This window comes from Aedes albopictus, chromosome 3 (assembly GCF_035046485.1).
Source record: "Aedes albopictus strain Foshan chromosome 3, AalbF5, whole genome shotgun sequence".
In the NCBI taxonomy this organism is placed as follows: Eukaryota; Metazoa; Arthropoda; class Insecta; order Diptera; family Culicidae; genus Aedes; species Aedes albopictus.
The window spans coordinates 318,877,605-318,900,750 of NC_085138.1; the positions used below are offsets into that span (position 1 = coordinate 318,877,605).

General features: G+C 38.4%; 1 protein-coding gene and 1 long non-coding RNA gene across 2 annotated transcripts in view; both read right to left on the reverse strand.

Moving 5' to 3' along the window:
* The window catches only part of LOC134284183 (uncharacterized), a 531,430-nt gene that overhangs the window by 240,075 nt on the left and 268,209 nt on the right, over positions 1 to 23,146 (reverse strand). The window lies entirely within an intron of this gene.
* Positions 21,073 to 23,146, reverse strand: part of LOC109401173 (cationic amino acid transporter 3-like) — a 236,086-nt gene continuing 234,012 nt past the window's right edge. Inside the window, exon 5 of the mRNA XM_062842662.1 lies at positions 21,073 to 22,637. Within this exon, the coding sequence (XP_062698646.1) occupies positions 22,141 to 22,637 (497 nt within the window). The 3' untranslated portion in view covers positions 21,073 to 22,140. The remainder of the gene's footprint in view (positions 22,638 to 23,146) is intronic.

A 23,146-nucleotide genomic window follows, 5' to 3' on the forward strand; every position in this document is an offset into this window, starting at 1 on the left:
ATGTCTACATTCGGGCGATTCGTAGTTTATACGTGGGGAGTTTTGAAATACCGTAAACCGGAGCCGGACTGAATAGCGGGCTGAAAATGAACATGTCAACTCAAAAAGCAAGGGAGTAGACATATAAAGTAGATAATGAAATGAAGGATTACTATCAATTAGCAAGGATGCGAACAAGTCTGAAGTTTTGTATTTAGAAGGTGAAAATTAGGCATGAAGACCTTATATGAACAATACACCCAAACTTCCATTCAGGTAATGAGTTGGGACTGCCTAAATAGAATTTTTAACTGAAAAGATTCAGTTTATTACCTAAATGGATTTGAAGTTTAAAAACAAGTTTAAGACGGGCGAGTGGCCTGGAGATCTAAAGGGGGTCATGCGGGGTTTCAGAGGGCTTTACAAGGAGTTTCAGGAGGGAGGGTCAGAGGCGTTTCATGGGGGCTTTCAAAGGGTCTCAGTTGCGTTACATGTGACGTGGTATTGCTAACACTTTTGACTCTGCATACACGGGATGTGATATCTCGTTTTAATTAGGGGTCTAACGACCAACTCGCAATGAACTGTGGACTGTGAACTGTGTGTATGTATTCAAGGGTCTGGGCTTTTATAGCCCTCTATAAGTTTATGTTATAATTCAAAAGTATAAGCATTATAAATGTTGTTACATAGTAAGCTTTCACGTGATGTTGATCCACAAATGCTACCGATGGGTAAGCATGCCGTTGATCGCATTCATGCTGCTTACTCACTGATAATCTTAACATTTACTCAACACATGGGATCTGATGGAGTTTTAGGGGGGGTTTCTAAGGCATATCTAAAAGCTTCAGAGGATATTAGGCGCGTTTCAGAGTAGGTATTTTCGGGGTGGTATTGTGTTATATACTACTATATAAGAACCATTTATATCGTATAAACTGCACAAAACTGCTATATACGTACCAAAGTGGAGGCCATATACATACTTCTGACGATATTTTGCGATTTCATATGATCATCATTACGTTGTCCCAAATAATCGATCGAAAGAATAAAATACGACTTCGGGTGATATGTAATACGGTGTCCGAAATTAGCTATAAAAAAGTTGACACCTAGCCTAGAACACGGCACCTCGAGATTGTGAGTCTAAGCCCATACCATTGTACTAATTGATCTGCCTTGAGAAGAGCGCAAATTTTGGCCAATATAAATTTATCCCATGAATCATGCCTTTGCCAGTCTTCCTACATGAATGCTGATATGAGGATGGGCTGCAATTTTTTTTCTAAGTCATTGCGATTCCATTTATTACAATGCTGTACTGATATATAGCACACCTAATGATGAGTTGTCAATTTATATACAACTCGTAGCGAGTTGGATTTGCACTCATTACGACATGTTTTGTTTACAAAATTAGTCCTGCATCGAGTGTACGTTTCGATGACGTCGTTGTCGTCGTCGCGGGAAAATTTTACTGCTCATGTAGGAATAATTGTGAGACAAATGTCTTCATTCGATAATTATGAACAATCCCAACGATTGCCCGAACATCATTATTGGTTGGTAGACAGAAAGTTTCCAGTCTCAAAACAAAACCAGTGGCCAGGCGTGATGAGCAAGGCAAGAGGGATGTTTTTTCATTATGGATTACTGCACGAATTTATTCTGGCCTGCTTACTCTCACACGAAATTTGACGTCTGAGAAGTGTCGGCACCGCTCAAACGTCAAATTTTCTGTGAGAGTAAGCAGGCTAGCATAAATTCGTGCAGTGGACCATGCATGCAACACCACCCAATCACCTCAGTCGCGGTGCCGAAATTCATTAAGGACAGACTTGTTAGAATCCCAAAATGGCCGCCACGATGGCCAACTTTGGCACCTACTCACGATTTTGAGGGCACAAATCTCTTCGTAAACAAAACCAGCGCACCTGAGCTTCTTATTTTAAGCTTATTACAAGTGAGCAAGAACAGAACAATAATATGCACTGTTATTTGAAGCTTGCTTCCTGAGATTCGTGCGTCTGAAGATCTGATGCACTGTTGAAGCGGGATTTCAAGACGTTTGTCCTTAAGTCGTTTCGATTCCCAACAAAACCTTACTAACATTATATATGACTTGTAAGCGTAGGCAAACAGCGACGATTTCAATTAGCGCTATTTATGACTTGCTCTATACACAACAGACTTACTCCAAAACAAACCACAGCAGCGATTTAAAGCCTGTATCAACAATAATTGGGACACAGAAATACAGCTGTTACTCTGCAATAGATACATTAAAAATGTTCAAATTTTTCCGAATAACACATAAGATGTGTTCATCTCACCTACAAAATTTCATGTGAACCGGTGCAGTACTTTTTGTTGTAACAATGAAAGAGCAGAATGAGTGCCATTAAATTTTGTACAGGCTGCAGCCCCTAGTTTTGCTTGTCAGCGCTGTAACTTTTGAATTTGGCAAAGGAAATGGCTGAAATTTTGAACACGAACCTCTCAATCAACATTTGTTGCATAGTCAAAATTGCAAAAAAATCGATGCATTATGAAGAATTTTATATTCGAAACATGTATTGGGACTAAACGTGATTTTAGCCCCTTAGACAGCAAAAAGGTAGCACTCTTTCTTGTTTCGATTGTACTATTGAAAGTACTATACCAATAATCATCAAATTTTCCAGGCATAAAATACACATAATCAGCTACCTTTTGTGAAAATTTCATGAAAATTGGCAGAGAAATTCAAAATTTATGAACAGGCAAACAGCGCCCATGAAAAACACGAAAAACACTCAACCCTATCAACACCAGTAGCTTTCAAACCAAAGATGATGAAATTTTGCCAAAAGGTGTCTCTATAAGTACCATAACCACTATCGAAATTTCATAATTATTATAATAGAACTTTGAGCTGTAGCGTAAAATAACCATCTATTGTGCGAATGAAAATTGGTCATGATTGTACAAAATGCCTAAAACCACGTCTGTTTGTTTTTCATCTACAGTTAAAAGTAATGCATCGATTTTAATGAAATTTGGCACAAACAATAAACATACACCAAAGAGTTCTCAGTCAATTATTTGGCCAATTATGCAGATTCATTACAGAGCTACAGCCGTACTTTTGTGTCCCGATTATTGCGGATACAGGCTTTATATACAATTGGGCTTGACATTTTTTATCACAAATTTCAACGGTTCTTACGGTTTATACGATTTTGAATGCACTTCCCATTACGATCTGTGGTTTACTGGGGCCCGGAGGGGTTTAGGGGAATTTCGAAGGCATTCCAGAAAGCTTCAGAGAATTTTGGGAGAGTTTCAGAGGAGTTAAACTGGAGTTATTTGGGTGGTAGTTTTGATTATCGGCAACGCAGTCTTATGGAGCGGACCTGGTGTGATGGTTAGAACACTGGACTATCACGCCGAGGACCTGGGATCGAATCCCACTCCCGACAAACTCCCAAAATGTGAGTTCTTCCTTCGGAAGGGAAGTAAAGCGTGGGTCCCGAGATGAACTAGCCTAGGGCTAAAAATCTCGTTATTACAGATACAAAAAAAAAACGGATTTTACGGCATCATATTAGCATCAGCAGCCATGTTGGATATGTGGCTCAAAATTTCAAAGTGATAATTCTCTGCTACCAAAGTGAATATTCGTATGAAAAAGTATCATCCTATTTGCTCACTCACAGTGATTGTGAAGATACTTTTTCTGCTGCGTGGCTGCAGCACTAACAGTTTTTTTATCACTTCAAAAACGCGAGGCAAACAATCATTGAAAAGCAAAAATTCAATGATTCGTGTGAAAGCTTGGTGATGCATCATGACACCTTAATCCAAAACACCTACACCTACTAGCTCCGGCTTAGTATACAAAAATATGCTAATATGTTAATACAGATCGCAGCAACCTTTTCTCACAAATCGATAAATAACAATCCAATGACATTTGTGTAATCCCAGTGAGGTTAGTTTCTTCCTAGGAGTTTTGTTCACCATTTTCAAAATTTTCAAAAACTTCGTGAATTAGGTCAAGGAAACGTTATTGTTTATACATTAGTAATACTCTTGCTATCGACCAATAGTTAGTTCTGTTATTATCTTTTAGAGAATGGCGTGATGGCGATATTTTGGACATTCTAGCATTCTAGGACAACCGAACGAGCTACAAAGTTATATCGCCTTTACAATGGATTTACCTATGGATCGCCTATCGATGGATTTACCTATTAATTTTATAGTAAAACATTTTCTTTGAATGTAGATGTTGAATGTTTTTACTTCAAAAATGATAATTACATCTCACAACAAGATTAAAGATATATGTATTTCTATAGAATTTCAATATTCTATGAAGCACGAGCAGCGGGATATTTCTTTTTTTATATAGGATTTTAGAACTTGAAAACAGCAGTCCTTTCTGTTATTAGTACATATAATAACAATCTTCAAGGTTTGTCCAATGCTAACTTTCCCATTCCTACTCAGATTCAAACAACAACTAATGGAACGCAGGCAAAAAAACACAAAAAAAAAACTATTCAAGATGTCTGCAATTGATCGAACTTTTGAAACAAAGATTAAATCTGGTCAGCTCATGATCATAACGATGTTGTTGTTTTTCGCGAGATAACTACCTACTTAGATTGAGATAAATGTATTGAATCACCGTAAATACAGTCAAACCTCCTTGAGTCGATATTGAAGGGACCATCGACTCATAGATATATCGAGAAGTGGAATATCCTTTGGAAAGCTGTTGAAATGCTCCATCTAGTAATCCAGATTTTTTTTTAGTATGGAAAAAAATACCACCATGTGTCGATATTGAGTCAAGGAACATCGACTCATAGAGGTTCGACTGTATATTATTATATCGGTTTGTATAGTAATTATGTTAACAATGTCAATCCCCTTGTATTAATCGTAAAGTTTTATTATTTAACCCGACTTTTCGGCGCGGGTATAGCTCCTTCTTCAGGGGAAAAATATAGTACTCGTTTTTGGTTTGGAGCTATGACAAACTGTAACTGTCGGGGTTCTGAAATTTTGGTACATGACTAACTACGGTGAGAAACTAGAAGCGCAGTAGGCGTAGCTGCGTGCAGACGTGTTTTGTTTTGCTCATCGTGTTTCTTTCACGTTCGCCAATTTTTTTTTGTGATTCTGCTGACGGTTTGACCGGTGCTACGCCCTCCGAATAGCTTCCGCGTGTGAAACAGTGCTTGTTCTGTGAGAATTCTAATAGTGAAAAATTGATCAATTGATTTCGAGAAAAATAATGTCCAAACGAATCTTGCGATAGCGAGGGGTTTCAAAGATTGTGTCTGCGTGTGTTTGAATGTCGCTGCTTAAGTAGTTGGGGTTTGGAAAAGGTGCTGAAATTCGTTTCGAGAGTGTATGAATGTGCCTTCTATATCGCGTTTTCACGTAAAACGGTCAATGGCGCTACGCCTCTCTGTAGTTTTGCACTGTAAAGTTTTTGTAAAGGCGCTATAACTGCAGCTTTTTTTCGTGTTTTTTTTACGTTTTTGGCTATTAAACTACCGCCATGCCATCAGTAATTCGCGATGGATTACAGAATCATTCCGTTTGGCTTTACAATAATAATAAGAAATGAACCAGCCTAGGGCTGAAACTCTCTATAATAAAGTAATAATAATAATACATTAATAATTTCGTGGGAGCTAAAGTGACGTGAGTTCAAATGATGACTGACTGCAAGCGCAAAGGAGGCGAGACGAGGAGGAAGTCTGACTGCACATTGAAGACGTTCCCATGGTGAAAGGCAGTGCTATCTTGGATGGATTGAACTAAGTACGCGCCAGTTACGAAGATTTTCTTTGAAACAGGTTGTGTGTTTGCATTATCATTATCCACATGATAACAGTAATGTACACAAGCGGGGCTTATTGTAAGTGAAAGTGACTTCTGAATGAACGTGTCTCTCCAGCCATTCTGAAATGGGTCTCTGAATCTGCAATAGAGCTATCACCTTCTAACTCCCGGACTAAAGCTTTTTTCAATGACATCAAAATAATTTTGCAGAACACTTTTTTCCATAATACCACTGCCGGACAGTGGGGGTGAGTAGGATCACACACACACACACACCGCTTTGAGATTTTGGAAAAGAACAACACAGCGAGGGCCGTCTTGATACAACACGGGACTCGGCAGAACGTTGAACGATCTAAAAAAGGAACTACTGGGGCAGTACGCTGTTAAGTACAGACAAAACCTCTAGTGCTCTGGACATCCATCCTAGAGGTTTGGTGTCGTAAGAGAAATGTCTTGTAAGAATTTTTACTAAAATCATGTTACACGATATTTGAACTGCAACTGATCTAAATCAGTTTTAGCTTTTTGTAGAAACGTTTTATAAGAAAACTTTTTTCTGCAAAGTTGTTCATTCTAATATTTTTGACATTTCATCCAAAGACACTTATACCATAAACTAACAGCAGTTCCATTTGCATGCACTCTGCATCTTCCAGGCAAACAAAACCTCTAGTATTCTGGATATCCATCCTTGAGGTTTGGTGTCTTAAGAGAAGTTTCTTGTAAGAGTTTTTTCTAAAATCTGGTTACACGATATTCGATCTAGACAAGTTGTAACTGATCAAGATCAGTTTTAGCTTTTTATAGAAGCGTTCTATGTAGTAGAAAATTTTCCTCTGCAAAGTTGTTCATTCTGCTATTTTTGACCCTTCTTACGAAGACACTTATACTCTAAAACGCTCACAAAATGCACAGTGGGCCACTTTACTAAAAACTCTAAACTACAGTGGGGTTCCGATTTTGTCAACAAAATTTTTATTTTCAGTTGCCAAAACCGGAACCGTGCTAAAAACGGAATCTTTTTTCGTCAACATTTTTTTACATTTCTCTGTTTGTAAATGATTACATAATATGCCTAATTACCGTTATGGAACCATACGACGATCTAACCCCGGAACAATAATAGTTTGATCATATTTTCGTAGAGCAGTTTGTAGCCTCGTCACACTGCTACAAATGAATGGATCTCTAAAATCAAATATCCTTATGCGTGTGTGTAGCTAGGAATATTTGTGACTTTTTTTGAAACATAGTATATATTTTATGTGCACTCTTTTCATAAATGTCCTTTGTCATTTATAACCGCATTAATGACGTTAAAACACCTTAAAAACATTGAATCTACTCGGAACCGCCAAACTACCCAAAACTGAGTTCTTTTGACGCAATTCCATAGTTCGGCCCAATAAGCCAAAATTTGAGTAAATCGATCAAACTCACGCTAGGTAAAAAATATACTCAAGAGTAGGTGAATTCAACCTAAAACCCCCTTCATTCAACTCAATTTTGAGTAAACCGACATTTACCCAAAATCGGCTTATTGGGGCCAAGGACCCCCTTTGGATAGATGCATCTCTGTTTGTTTTTGACAACATCGGTGAACCAGAAAGGGAAAACAACCTAATTTCGGGTAGCGAGTTTATTCGATATACTCAATTTTGAGTAAAATCGACCCAAATATTAGGTAGTTTGAATTTTCCGTGTATGATTATGTTGATTTTAGAGATTAATCGCTTCTCAGAGACTTTACAGGTAATGTTTTTTGGAAATGTAGAATGACAAACAGAACAGTCAATAATACACTGTAGAAAATATTCACGTTTAATGTTGCTTACAGTTGAGTGAGGCCTCAAAAATATATCCTTGTTTGCCGGGAAAGAACGTGTTAGAATTAAGTTGTAAAGCAAAGAGGCAGCATTTACGTTGTCGCAAAAATAGATCATTCGTGAAAGATACAAACATGCAAATGATGAACAAATTCACCCAGTCTACACACGACCGCATAACATATAGAATGGGAAAACAAAAAAGAAAAAAATGGCAGACATTTAATTGGTGTATGTCCGCATATGCATCATCCCATTCAGAAATATTTGCAAACATTACGTCAGTTTGGCATTTTGAACCCAATGATAAAATTTCTTTAAGGAACAACAACTTTCTCGAAATTCTAAACGAAATTTCTGATCTATTTTGTAACATATTCGCATAATCACCCTCATTCTTGTTTTCGATCGAATCCACTTTCGAACGAAAATCGTTCGCATTCCCGTTTACGCCAGCAAAATCAAATGGCCTACTGATTCGATCGAACCAAAAACGTTCGAAAGTGGATACGTCCGTAAACAAGAATGATGGTGAATATGTGGATAATATTCACGAAATTTAACAGGATTTGTGAAAACTCTGAAAAAGTTCTGGCAAAATTTCTACAGGTGTTTCTGAAAAATGAATCTTGTAGATTTAATCCCTTTCGCAGCGAAATTCATGTGTAAACTCATATAAAAATCTATGAAATTCTCGAAAAGAGCCATACAGACTAAACGACTCATAACAGAACAGCGAACACTAAGTCGACAGAGACTAGTACTCCACAAACATTTTGGTCGTATATGTATCGAACAAACTGCTTTTAACTCTCGAGTGATCACGCTGATGGTACTGACGGTGGTGGCCAACCGCGAGAGTTACGGAAGGTTTACCTAACTTCAACTAAAAGTGGAGCGGACCTAGTGTGATGGTTAGAACACGTGACTATCACGCTAAGGACCTGGGATCGAATCCAACTCCCGACAAACTCACAAAAATGTGAGTTCTTCCTTAGGAAGGGAAGTAAAGCTTGGTTCCCGAGATGAACTAGCCTAGGGCTAAAAATTTCAACTAAAGTAACTGTTATTTAGCTACTCCTAATTTTTTTAGGTACCTATGCCTATGAACCATTCGGACATCCTGGTGAAACTTCTAATTTTTTTAGAGTCCCGAACACTTCCTTGATGCATTCTGTGAGGAATAAATGAGATTGTTTTTTAAATATTTCTTGATGTATTAACAGAGCCAAACAATCAGCCAAAAGAGGTCGTATCCTTAAAGATTATGAAATGATTCTCTCAAAGCAATTTTCCACCAAATTCTCTAAAACAAAAGTACCTCCAGCGGACCCTTGTGCTCTCAAGGACAACATTTTCGCGTTGTAAGTAAATGGTCAGACTTTCAATGCCCAGCCCTGCCACCAACAACTGTTAGACAAGCCAAAATTATTCATTCTTTCGTCTCTACTCTAAGCAACTGCTCTAACGAAAGGATAATTCGATAACGCCCCTAGACTACATCACAACCAATATTGACAACAATATGAACAAAAATATCGCGTGCTCATCGTTATACCATCGTCAAAAGTAGAAAAGCAAGCAGTATCGAAGCTATAAGTGAAAGAAAAAATATCATCCAACAGCTCACGTTCTAGTCCTAGTGCATAAATGACTAACTACAAATGTGTGAGAAAGTGAATTTCAAAAACATACTTTGAACATCGAAGCCACAACTTATAAGTCGTGGTAGGGTGCCAATGGCATGTATGGGAAAAATTTGACCATCGAATTTCAAAAACGGGTAGTGCTCAAACGTTTCCTCTCCTCAAAAAAAGTCCCCATGCAAAATTTTAGCTCAATCGGACTTCGCTAAGGGGTGGCCCAAAGCGGTCAAAATTTGGCTGTTTTGAAACACGAAAAATATCCCACGAAAAAGATCATGTATCCCTATGAAAATTTCGAAATCGATTTTTTTTTATGCCAAATGCCATAAAAGTGCATGAAACGTCGAGATCTGGTGTCACCTCAAAAATTTGTTTTTGGAAAAAAATTGACTTTTTGTAGAAAAATTTAAAAAATAAGATAATAGTATAAAAAAATCTCTTATATACCTGTAAGTCATTTTCACTGTAGAATATATATAATATTTCATTAGGGTGGCTCATTTATTTTTAATTAGGGTGGTTCTTTGAGATGGAAATTAAGAACAAAAAAACATTTCCAGAAAATTCACCAGTCATATTTTTGTATAGTTTAAAACCAGGATCATAGTTTTAAACTATACAAAAATATGACTGGTGAATTTTCTGGAAATGTTTTTTTGTTCTTAATTTCCATCTCAAAGAACCACCCTAATTAAAAATAAATGAGCCACCCTAATGAAATATTAAATTGGCATGTAACACTTTGTTAAGATATTCCTAGACCAACATGTGGAAAGGGCGTAACAACCATTGCGAATTTCTGCTTCTCCTGTCCCTCCCGGGTGTATCCCCAATTATTCATGAAATCTTTTTTATTATCTTTTTAAAATTTTGAATCTTTTTTGTTTTGGGTGCTTCACTTATTTTGCATAAGGGTGGTCCTTTTTGTAGAAAAATAAATAAAAACCAAGTTTAATCCACCTAGTGATGATAGTGCCTTTCTCGTCGAATATGTACTCATAATCTTTCCATCGACGCAATCAATCTTGCCTTAAGCCTGGAACACATAGCGTCCGTTCCGTCGAGGTTTGCGTTTTTTTGACAGTTGTCCCATGGGAAATGTGTCAAACTACTGTCACGCACACGCAAACGTATGCATTGTGTGGGGCACTTTAGAGCCAGTGATCAGCCCCAAATCTCTGTGCTTTGGTAACGGACGAGACGGAGGAAATGCTCATAACGGCGATCTGGGACTGTACCACCTACGAATTTCTGAATCATGAGAATAGGTACTTTATTTAGAAATTCAAGGTCATCATCGAATTGGGGCACTTATTCCTACATTATGTTCAACGTATGGGCAGAGCTGAAAGTATCAGTACTTTCAGTTGACTGCTTGACCACCTTCACTGGAGGCTGATTCATACCAAGATGACAATAGGGTTAAACTTTTTTCACAGATCACTTTGACAAAGTTTTATCTGCACACTTTATGCTATATTTTATTATCATTAGTTACAAAATTCATGTAATATTTGTAATGTAGTTATTTGAATTGCCAATGCTATATCACATCCAAATATCAAACACATTACAGTGCTCGCCCTCTAGTCGCATCAAAATTTTGCGCAATAATTTTAGACGCAAATAAAGATTTATAAGAATGTTCGGGGCTGATGCGCTTAAATTTTAATTTTTCCATACAACGTTGACCCATCCTACTGTAAATTTACGTCTCGGGAATCAAAAATTGTGTGATTTAACGAGATCGCTTTAGTTTTTTTTTTAGGTTTTTGGTTCTCTTACACATATCCATCGCTTGCATTGATTTAGTTCACTTTCGTAATTCCGCTGAAGCACCCAACGCTGCTTCTGCAACACCACCGATAGCCTCTTATGTAGTCTCAGTCTATTTTGTATTGCTTGCGAGACCCCGGAAATGATTCCGGAACATTACCGGCATATTTAAATGTGGTCTGTTTTTATGAAAACTGTTAATCAGGTTAGTCGGAATTAAAAACATTTCCGGTGTGCCTATTTTCTTATTATCCATGCATCAGGTTACTGACAAAAAAGCGATTTGATGTACCGCAAGCATGGATTTGATTCACTTTTATATATGTTCATTTCCAGTGGGACACTCTTAACCGGTTCCGGAAAATTTACATGGTTCATTTTTACATTTGACCAATTCCGGCGAGACACCTGGAACCTGGTTGTGGAACACTAGCGGTGGCCTCTTACGTAATCTCATCTAATTTTCTTAATAACCGTTCATCAGCTTATCGAAAAAACGCGATTAGATGAAGCGCATGCATGGAATTTGGTTCCCTTTTACATTTCACCACATCCGGAGGGACACCGGGAACCGATTCCGGGACACTACTAGTTCTCCCAAGCATGATCTGAGATATTTTTTCTTTGTAACCGTTCATCAGGATACTTTAAATGCCATTTGATGTGTCGCGAATTTTTGTTTTTTTTTGCATTCGGCCACTTTCAGCGAGACACCTCGAACCGATTCCGGAACACTATCAGTAGTTTCTAATGTGGGCTTTGCTTATTTTTTTTTGCTGATCGTACAAGTTATCGAAAAGGCTACGATTTGATGTGTCGCATGTATGAATTGGCCACTTCCGGCGGGACATCAGGAACTGGTTTCGGGATGCTACCGGTTCAGATATGATCCGAAACCGGTTCCGTAACACTACCGGTTCAGATATAGTGCACGACTATTTTCCTATTTACCGTTCATCAGGTTATAGAAAAAGCTGCGATTTGATGTGTCGCATGCATGTGTTTGGTTCACTTTTATATTTGGCCACTTCCGGCGGGATACCCGGAACCGGTTCCGGAACACTACCAGATCAGATATGGTCAGAGACTATTTTCCTGTTTACCACTCATCAGGTTACAGAAAATGCGGTGATTATATGTGTCGCATACATGGGTTTGTTTCACTTTTATATTTGGCCACTTCCGGCGGGACACCCGGAACCGGTTCCGGAACACTACCGGTGCAGATATAGTCTGCGACTATTTTCCTGCTTACCGTGCATCAGATAATCGAAAATGCCGTGGTTTTATGGGTCACATGCATGGGTTTGTTGCAATTTCATATCTGGCCCTTTCCTGGGGTACCTGTCCGGAACACCTAAATGGCCATAACTCCGGAACGGCTGGACCGATTCAAACCATTTTCAATAGGAAACAATGGGACAATATTCCGCGTCGATTGAAACATAAAGCATTGAAATCGGATGATATTTACTATCCAAAAATGAGGTGACATTTTTGTACACATACACACATACATACATACACACACAGACATCATCTCAACTCGTCGAGCTGAGTCGATTGGTATATAAGACTTGGCCCTCCGGGGGTTCTATCAAGATTTCATTTTTGGAGTGAACATATAGCCTTTCGGTACACCTTGGTGTACGAGAAAAGCAAAAAACGATAATAGTATTTGTATTGTATTTTCCGTTCGGGTTGTTTTTGCCTTTCTCGTACACCAAGGTGTACCGAAAGGCTATATGTTCACTCCAAAAACGAAAATTTGATGGAGCCCCCGGAGGGGTTAAGTGTTATATACCAATCGACTCAGCTCGACGAGTTGAGATGATGTCTGTGTGTATGTATGTGTGTGTGTATGTATGTGTGTGCGTGTGTATGTGTGTGTGTGTACAAAAAGGTCACCTCATTTTTAGATAGTAAATATGAACCGATTTCAATGACCGATGGTTCATTCGACGGGGTACATTGTCCCATTGTTTCCTATTGAAAATGGTTCAGATCGGTCCAGCCGTTCCGGAGTTATGGCCATTTAGGTGTTCCGGACCGGTACCCCAGGAAGGGGCCAGATATGAAAATGCAACAAACCCATGCATGCGACCCATCAAACCACGGCATTTTCGATTATCTGATGAACGGGATGATGGAAAATAGTCTCTGACTATATCTGAACCGGTAGTGTTCCGGAACCGGCGCCGGGTGTCCCGCCGGAAGTGGCCAAATAAGAAAGAGAACATAACCCATGCATGCGACACGTCAAATAGCGGATTTTTCGATAACCAGTTGAATGGTAAGCAGGAAAATAGTTTCAGACCATGTTTGAACCGGTAGTATGCCGGAACCGGTTCCGGATGTCCCGCCGGAAGTGGCCAATTAAAAATGTGTACCAAACCCAGCCATGCGACACATCAAAGAGCGGCTTTTTCGATAACCAGATGAACGGTAAGCAGGAAAATAGTTTCAAACCTCCTTTGAACCGGTAGTGTTCCGGAACCGGTTCCGGATGTCCTGCCGGAATTGGGCAATTAAAAAAGTGAACCAAACCCAGGCATGTGACACATCAAACAGCGGCTTTTTCGATAACCAAATGAACGGTAAGCAGGAAAATAGTTTCAGACCATGTTTGAACCGGTAGTATTCCGGAACCGGTTCCGGATGTCCTGTCGGAAGTGGCCAATTAAAAAAGTGATCCAAACCCAGGCATGCGCCACATCAAAGAGCAGCTTTTTCGATAACCAGATGAACGGTAAGCATAAACATAGTTTCAAACCATGTTTGAACCGGTAGTGTTCCGGAACCGGTTCCGGATGTCCTGCCGGAATTGGCCAATTAAAAAAGTGAATCAAACCCAGGCATGCGACGCATCAAACAGCGGCTTTTTCGATAACCAGATAAACGGTAAGCAGGAAAATAGTTTCAGACCATGTTTGAACCAGTAGTATTCCGGAACCGGTTCCGGATGTCCTGCCGGAAGTAACCAATTAAAAAAAGTGAACCAAACCCAGGCATGCGACACACCAAAGAGCGGCTTTTTCGATAACCAGATGAACGGTAAGCAGGAAAATAGTTTCAGACTATATCTGAACCGGTTGTGTTCCGGAACCGGTTCCAGCTGTCCCGCTGGAAGTGGTCAATTAAAAAAGTGAACCAAGCCCATGCATGTGACACATGGAAGAGCGGGGGTTTTCGATAACCAGATGAACGGTAAGCAAGAAAACAGTTTCATACCGTATCTAAACCGGTTGTGTTCCGGAACCGGTTCCAGGTGTCCCGTCGGAAGTGACCAATTAAAAAACAAAACCAAACCCATGCATGCGAAACATCAAATCATCAAAAATGTTCGTTAACCAGTTACACGGGCAGCAAGAAAATAGTCTCTGACCACACTTAAGGACAAGGTATTTGGAGTACATAGCTCAAAATTTCTAGAGCACCGTTTTTTAGAACCGTTGAATGGATTTGGATGAAAATGCATCACGCTAATTGTTCAGTGGTTGTCAACAGCGTGATGCATTTTAATCAAAATCCGTTCAACGGTTCTAAAAAACGGTGCTCTAGAAATTTTGAGCAATGTACTCCAAATACCTTGTCCTTAAGATTGCCGGCAGTGTTGCAGAATCAGGGTTGGATCCATTGCTGAAATTACGCAGGTGAACAAAATCGATGCAAGCGATTAATATGTGTAAAAGAACAAAATCTTGATAAAAATTTAAGAGATCTCAAATTACATCATTTTAGATTCCTGAGGCGTCATTTTACAGTAGGATGGATCAACGTTGTATGGAAAAATTTAAATTTTATAGCACCAATCCCCTTCTGCGTCTAAAATTACAGCGAACAATTTTGATGCAACTGGTTGAGTCCTCGCGCTCTGTAACACGGTTGTGACGAGCACCCAAGTGATCGTTGATATAGAATATTTACCGAACGATCATTCTATTCGATTAGTATAGGTTTGAACCGCTCTCTGCTCGGTCGCCTTTGGTTGCTATTGTTTTTTCCAGAAGTATTAAATAAAAGTGAGTGAATATCATAAAATCCAACTTTATTTCGGCGTTTTGTAAAGAAAAGTTCCTGACCAAATGATCATGTTACACGGTAGAAATTTGAATGGGCTTCAATAGGGAAAATTTCGCTTGCTTGCACTTTTTTTTTGTCAAATTTTACATGAATCTTATAACTAATGATAATAAAATATAGGCTAAAGTGTGCAGAAAAAAAATTGCCGAAATGTCATGATAATGATCGGCATCCAGTGCTAGTGAAGGTGGTCAAGCAGTCAACTGAGAGATTTGATATTTTTCAGCTCGGCCTATACGTTTAACATAGCGTCGGAATATGAGCCATCAATAAGTTTCCAAATTCAATTATGGCTTTGATAAAATTCTTGCTTTTCTGAATAAGGCTGACACAAATTTTGATTTTCTCTCAAGTCCAGAGGGGCCCCCCTTGGAAATTTTGATCGGAATTCAACATCTTGAAGAAGTGCACAAATAAATAAACCAATAGATTTATCAATTTTAAAGTGAAATTAGAGTCTTCCAGAATTTTTTTTTTATCAAAACCGATGAGTTAGGGCGAAACTGGAAGCCTTTCCTCATTTTTTGGTTTTTGATGTACTATTAAATAATAACGAAGCAATATTTTCAAAATCGGTTTTCGTGTACATGTAGAGTGGGGATTAGGGTATCTTCTGATTTTTTACGCGGTATAAAATGTTTTTCGTTTTTGCAGAAACCATGTTTGAACAAAATTTCACAAAAAATGGTTTCAGCAAAAACGAAAAACATTTCTTGCCACGTAACCAAATCAGAATATACCCTGATCCATACTCAACATGTGCACGAAAACCAATTTTGAAAATATTGCTTCGTTATTTTATAAAAAATCAAAAACCAAAAAAATTAGGAAATGCTTCCAGTTTCGCCTTAAGCGATTTTCCTCTTTTTTTTTAAATTTTTTCATCAAATACATTTCTGGAGCTCGATTTGAATAGGTCGTATGTACATTTGTCGATATAAAATTCGATCAGTTTATTTTAGTTATTGTAGCAATATGGAAGATATTTTGAACACTTTTACTGATGAAACGGAAAGCCTGTTTTGTGATGATCCTGCTGTATGTATCAACTTTGTTCAATTTCAACGGTTTTTGCTATAATAAGTGAATACAACTGATCGAATTTTTAATCGACAAAAGCACATACGACCTATTCAAATCGAGCTCCAGATTTATTATTTATCAACTCCACCCCTCATTGACGAGTCAACGAGCAATGTGACAAAAGAAGAAAATGCGATTTATTCCGTTCTAGTGTATTCTCAGGATTCAGGAACACTTCGGCTTACGGCCGGAAAAAATATTGAGTACATATTCGACGAGAAAGGCACTATCACCACTAGGTGGATTAACCTGGGTTTTTTTTTTAATTAAGATCAAAAAATACTTCCATAAAATTCAACCAGGTAATATTTTTCGTTTAGCTTCAAGCCATGATTTCCTACAAATCTTTCGGTGACTTATATACAATGAGATATTCTCTAATTAGTATCTTTCCTCTCGTTCTATTTCATTAATCAGCGTTAAAATTCACCCGAGTGAAATTCACTCCGTGTGGTACTGCGGTGCGGTTTTTTTGACAGTTCGAAAAAAACATTTAAATTATTTCAACATCCTTCTATCAATTAAGACAGGAAGATTTCATAAATACGATGATTTCGGTGGTGTAAATCAATAGAGCATAATTTTCATACGCTCAGTGCGAACAAGCCTGGTCGTAGTAAAAGGGACGTAACGAAAGAGTGGGAACGGTTTCGTGATATTTACTAAATTCATGCTGATAGTTTGGTACATTACATCGAATATATGTTCTTAAATTACATCTGATTTTTTTGAACTTCATTTTCTTTTTTGCTATTCCTCTGCGTAATATCAGTTTCCAACAAGGATTCCGGAAGAGAGAGAGCACATAACACAGCGAAACAAAAATAAAATTTTGGTCTGTCTCAAAAGCAAACTTATGTGTCTCTGACAGTTTTTGGGTCGCTGAATCCGAATCCGGGCTCAGATTTTCCAGCACGTCAGGATTTTGAGCTATACCTCAATTTATAGGGCAAAATATGTGATTTTGGGCTTTTTTGACTGTAAGCCATTAAGTATGGAAATTGTGTTTTAAAGCAATCAAAGTGTAAGTTCGTCGATTAACATCTAAACTAACGATTTATGCCAAATATTTCGTTTTACCAAATCAAATTTCATAGTTTTAAGCATTTTAATTTGGCTACTCAACTTGCATGCAAGTTTTGGAGGTTGGCTTGTATGGCAAATATTGTACCCACAATAATATATTACGTATGTCGAACATACCATTTCGGTTGGTTATCCAAAAAACATCAACATTCGAGTTGATTTTGTCAAATTAAGGTCATTGTTTACAGAAATTGCAGCACACGAAAACAGAAACCAGTTTTTCAATATATTTTTACAATGAATACGATAAATCGTGCTAACTTTTGTTGAGCTGGCATAGGTAACGCAAAAGTGTGTCGGTAAAGGAACATTTTTAGTGAATAAATAATTTATCTCATCTATCTCGTATTATGGAAAGCAGTGATCATAGAGGTCTTTCTTTTGTCATCGTGTGTTTAAATCCAACGTTAAATTATTGTATGTTTTTGTTCGTCCCATCACGTTAGAGTTTAGGTTCACTCACCACTTCGGTATGCTATATGGTAATCTTGTACCTAAGATATATTTATTATTATTCGTTATTTTAAACCATAATAAAAATCTGGACCAACATTTGTGTTGCGGAACAACCATTGCAAACGCTTACTTTTCTCGTCCATCCTGGGCGTATCTCAATATTTTATGCAAACTTTTCCCATTAACAGATAGAGGAGAGTCAGCTCTATCTGTTACTGGAAAAAGAATCCAGGGACATGAGAAGCAGAAATTCGCAATGGTTGTTACGCCCTTTCCACATGTTGGTCTAGGAATATCTTAACAAAGTTTTACATGCCAATAAAGGATCATGGTTTTAAACTATACAAAAATATGACTGGAAAATTTCCTGGAAATGTTTTTTTGTTCTTAATTTCCATCTCAATTAACCACCCTAATTAAAAATAAATGAGCCACCCTAATGAAATATTATATATATTCAACAGTGAAAATGACTTACAGGTATATAAGAGACTTTTTAATACTATTATCTCATTTTTTAAATTTTTCTACAAAAAGGATCACCCTAATGCAAAATAAGTGAACCACCCTAACGATATATGATATACAATATGCTAGCAGTTGCCATGATATAAGACATGTTCCAGTCTTCCAGTACTATTGCTATGAATATTTCAGCAACTAAATTCAAATCCTCCATTTCAAATACATTTCATTGCCCCCACTCAAAAACTTTTTAAGTCCAAAAAGTCAATTTTTATCAAAAAAAAATTTTTTGAGATAACACCAGATCTCGACGTTTCATGCTCTATTAAAGCATTTGGCATCAAAAAAAAAATTTCGATTTCGAAATTTTCATGTATCCCTACCTTGGGATATTTTTCGTGTTTCAAAACAGCCAAACTTTGACCGCTTTGGGCCACCCCTTAACGAAGTCCGATTGAGCTGAAATTTTGCATGGGGACTTTTTTTTGAGGAGACGAAACTTTTGAGCACTACCCGTTTTCGAAATTCGAAAATTCGATTTTCATTGGAACCCTAATATTCACCATAGCCAATGGCCATGCTGAGGGTGACGGGTTCAATTCCCGGTCGGTCCAGAAATATTTTGTAAAAGAAATTACCTTAATTTACTTAGGCATAGAATATCTTCTTGCCTGGCGCACGATATACACAATTATATCTGCAGAAGTGATCATAGAACACTAGTGATCATAGAACACTAAGCTGAGAAGCAGGCTTTGTCCTAGTTGGGACGTTATGCCAAAGAAGAAAGATCTACTCGGTTTTGTGCACTCTGCACATAACAATCAGTTGGACATAATATAAAATGATATATGGACCCATATACAGTATTGTTCTGATTTTATCACACCCCTTTTAAAAACTGCTTTTAAATGTTCTACAAAATGTAAATTCATTTTCAATGTTTTTAACGTCGCAAAACGAGCATTCAACATTCATCTTGAAGAAGAGGGGAAACACTTGCTCTCAAATGTAACAGCAAATTAATTAAAAATGAAGGACTGACGTGTGAAGGGCGTGATAAAATCGGAACATCCTAACGTATTTAGGATATGTGTGGCAAACATATATGGGCTGGTTCCTTTGTTCGAATGCCGGAATAGCATAAAATTGTTATTATTTCTTATTGATATAATACAAGTTGTCTATAAGAAGAATTATTTATCGATATTTGCTATATTTTTATTAGATTTAAAAATGTTGCCAAAAACGGAATCCTTTGTTGCTAAATACGGGGGGTGCCAAAAACGGAACATGCCAAAAATGGAGCATGAAAAAACGGAATCCCACTGTATTGATTTTGATCATTATTTTCAAGTAAAAAAAATATGAAAAAAATTTCAAACGTTAGGTTAACAAAAATAAATAAGAAAAAGATTATTCTGCAACAAAAACCTACAAAATCACGGAAATTGGAGTTTTTTTTTCAAAAGAAGGAGATTTACAATTCATTTGATAACTCATGCAGCAGCAGGAGGAGGCTGCTTGAAAATATTGATCAAAATCGATTGTTTGCACTTTTTTTAGTAAAGTGGCCCACTGTGCATTTGTGAGAATTTTAGAGTATAAGTGTCTTCGGAAGAAAGGTAAAAAATAGCAGAATGAACAACTTTGCAGAAGAATTTTTTTTTCTAGTACGCTTCTATAAAAAGCAAAAATTGATCTTGTGCAACTTGTCTATATCGAATATCGTGTAACCAGATTTTAGTAAAAACTCTTACAAGAAACTTCTCTAGGATGGATATCCAGAGTACTAGAGGTTTTGTCTGTCCATAACTGGAAGATGCGGAGTGCGTGCAAATGGAACTGCTGTTCCACAAGAAACACGGAAGTTCTACCAGAAACACAACGCATCCCGCAAGACTTCGTGCCGCATGTCAAAATGCGCAGGGATAAGGACGGAGCCATCTTGACGGACGGACGTAGGATGATTAAAAGGTGGAAACAGTACATGGACGAACGCATGAATGCACAGAAGGCACAGACTACGGTTGGTCAAAACAATAGAATACTTCATCAATGATTCATGAAGACCCGGCACTTCATTAATGGAAGTCAGACGACAAAAAAATGCGGCACTGCACCAAACATTCGATCGAATATTATGTCCGGATTTATTTGCGAAGACATGAAGCAAACTGATGGTAGACGCGCTGTATAGATAACATTCATTCAACCGTTACGTATAATTTGCTGAACAGCAAATTGGGTATAAATTACTAGAAAGACGTAGTGATTGACGTATGGAGGCGACGATGACGAATCACACAAAATCTACAAAAATTCAATTACATACTATAAATAAAAAGCCGTTCAGTAGCCCTTGAATGGAAAATTATTTCATTAGGATTTCTGTGAACCTTATGCCACCGGTTCAATAAAATTAAATCCTTGAATGTCGGCGCTGATAAAAAAAAAATTGGAAAATTTCTTTCTACTATCTACAAACAACTACCGGCCAATCGTCGACAATTACATACCGCATACAGAGCTTATGAGCTCTCCTGATAAGCTCGGTTCATGACCATCAAGGGCTTTGTTATCGAATCCGCCTCAAGAATGTTATCCGCTATTCCCAATCGCAATTGCCGCCGGAATTGACTGATAAGTAGACGTACCTACGGTGCACACACGGGTAAAAGGCATTATTACGTCAAAGGTCCAGTCATACACCTCCTTTCGGTTTTCTGTGTGTCGGTGATTTTACCCCCACGTCAATAGGGCGCGTGTCTACCATTCGGCGCAGACTTCGAAGACGATAAGCGAAAACAATCACACAATTACTGTTAATCTTGATTTATTAGGCTTTGCTCAATTACAAACTTTGGACACAATCTGGTTCAGGTGTCTGGTGTACGTCGTTTTTTTTAATTAGGCTCCACTTTTGTTCCTTTTTTTCTCTGGCTTAAAATATTGTCTTGATTTATCGATTAGATTGATAAAATAAAAATCGTACCACTAAATTCTTTTTATCACAAGCATTGTTTCTGTTTCGCCTCACAGCACATTCTGTATCGGATGAACGAATTGAACTTTCTTTCCAATCCATCATACTCGCGACCGGACTTGGGGGGTAAAATACTTTTCAATATCACTAAGCGTCTGGTTCCTCTATCTAGTCTGGTATTTTTTTTTTAATTATGAACAAAAAATACCATGAATCCTAATCTCTATAATACACATGAAACATCCTGCTGGTCTATTCGTCTAGTAGATAAACTGTATGAGGAAGATGACTCGAACTACCAGATGTGCAAAATTGTTATACTGAGACTACCTCTTACGAAATAAGTTATTATACTAGTGGTTGAAAATATATATGGAATTATATCTCATTATTTAAATGAACGGAAAACGGATAAAAAATCAAAAAATGGCAACACTGTCTTTAGCAAACAGATTTCTATTAAGATATTGAAAAAGTCTCTAGATCATTCGACGCTATGAAAAACCCCCTCTGAGAAAAATATAAAGAATAAAAAAAGTTTTAAAGTTTCAGAAGGATTGTTAATACTAAAAATTAGTATGTATTGCTTATTTCAAGAGATGGCAGAGGTCAGTATACTGATCAAAAAAGTTACAAACAGATTCATCTAAAATTTCACTATCTGATAGTCGGTTCATCCATCTTCGTTAACTCTCTCCACTAGACCACTGTGCAGTGTAACGGCAAACGCTCCTGATCAAAGTAAAATCGATTCGAGAGAGCTGATATTAATGAACAAATCTATAACATACTCTCTTGGTAGTTTGTACTTAACCGCTAAATATCGTCAAGTGTGTACGAAGGAAATGCCTCTTGTCTGGGGTCTGCCTTGCTGGCGCCGCGCCATATCCCCTCCCCCTAGCTATTCGTTGTTGAGTGAGTAGGAATTCTTGGAACTCCGCTTGCCATTCTCAACCGGCGCCACCGTCGACACGAACTTGTCGTGGCTGGCATCGAAGGCACTGTTGTCGATTCCGTTCTTCACCGTCGTCACGGTAGTTCCATTCTCGTTGACGGACGCCTTCTTGGCAAGCGCACCCTCGACGGAGTGTTTGATTCCGTACGTGAAGTAGATCAGGTAACCGATCACGATCCACACGGCAAACCGAATCCACGTTCCGGCATCCAGCTGGAACATCAGGTACAGGTTGAAGAACACACTCAACATGGGCAGCAGCGGAACCAGAGGCACCTTGAACGTCAGTTTGGTGCTCTCGGTCGGTTGGAGAGCGGTGATGATGATCAGGAGCACCATGAAGGCACCCAGCACCGAGATGGCTGCGATCGTTCCGGGATATTCGGTGTTGAGTTCATCCGTTGCCAAAACCAGGAGCGAACAGACGGCGCAGACCAGGACGGCTGAAACAAAAAATTAAAATCGAAATTGCAAATTAATTCATTTTCTGACATTACATAAACATACGTTATCAAAAAAGGCCAAAAAAGAGTTTCAAGAGGCTTCAAGGGGCGTTTCCAGGAGTTTCAGGAGCCTTTGAGAGCGTTCCTACAGAGACCTCCGGTAGAACCTCTGAAACCCTGTGATGCCTCCTGAATACCATTGGAACGCCCCCCCGAAACCCCCTAGAACCCACTGAAACGCCCATGAGACCTTCAGATACCCCTCTGAAACGCTCTGAAGCGCCCCTGAGACTCCTGAAACTTTCCTGAGATTCCGATAAACGCCCCTGAGTCTGAGCCCCTACCCCTAATGACTGACACATATCATTGAATACCCAAGTAACAATCAACACGCGGCAAAGGCTGGGTATGCTGCGCAATTCAGATCCCATTGTGATCCTCTAGCCTCTGCCCAGCAACTCCTATCCCTACCTCCTCGCGGTACCGGCCGGAAACTATGAGCAACCTTA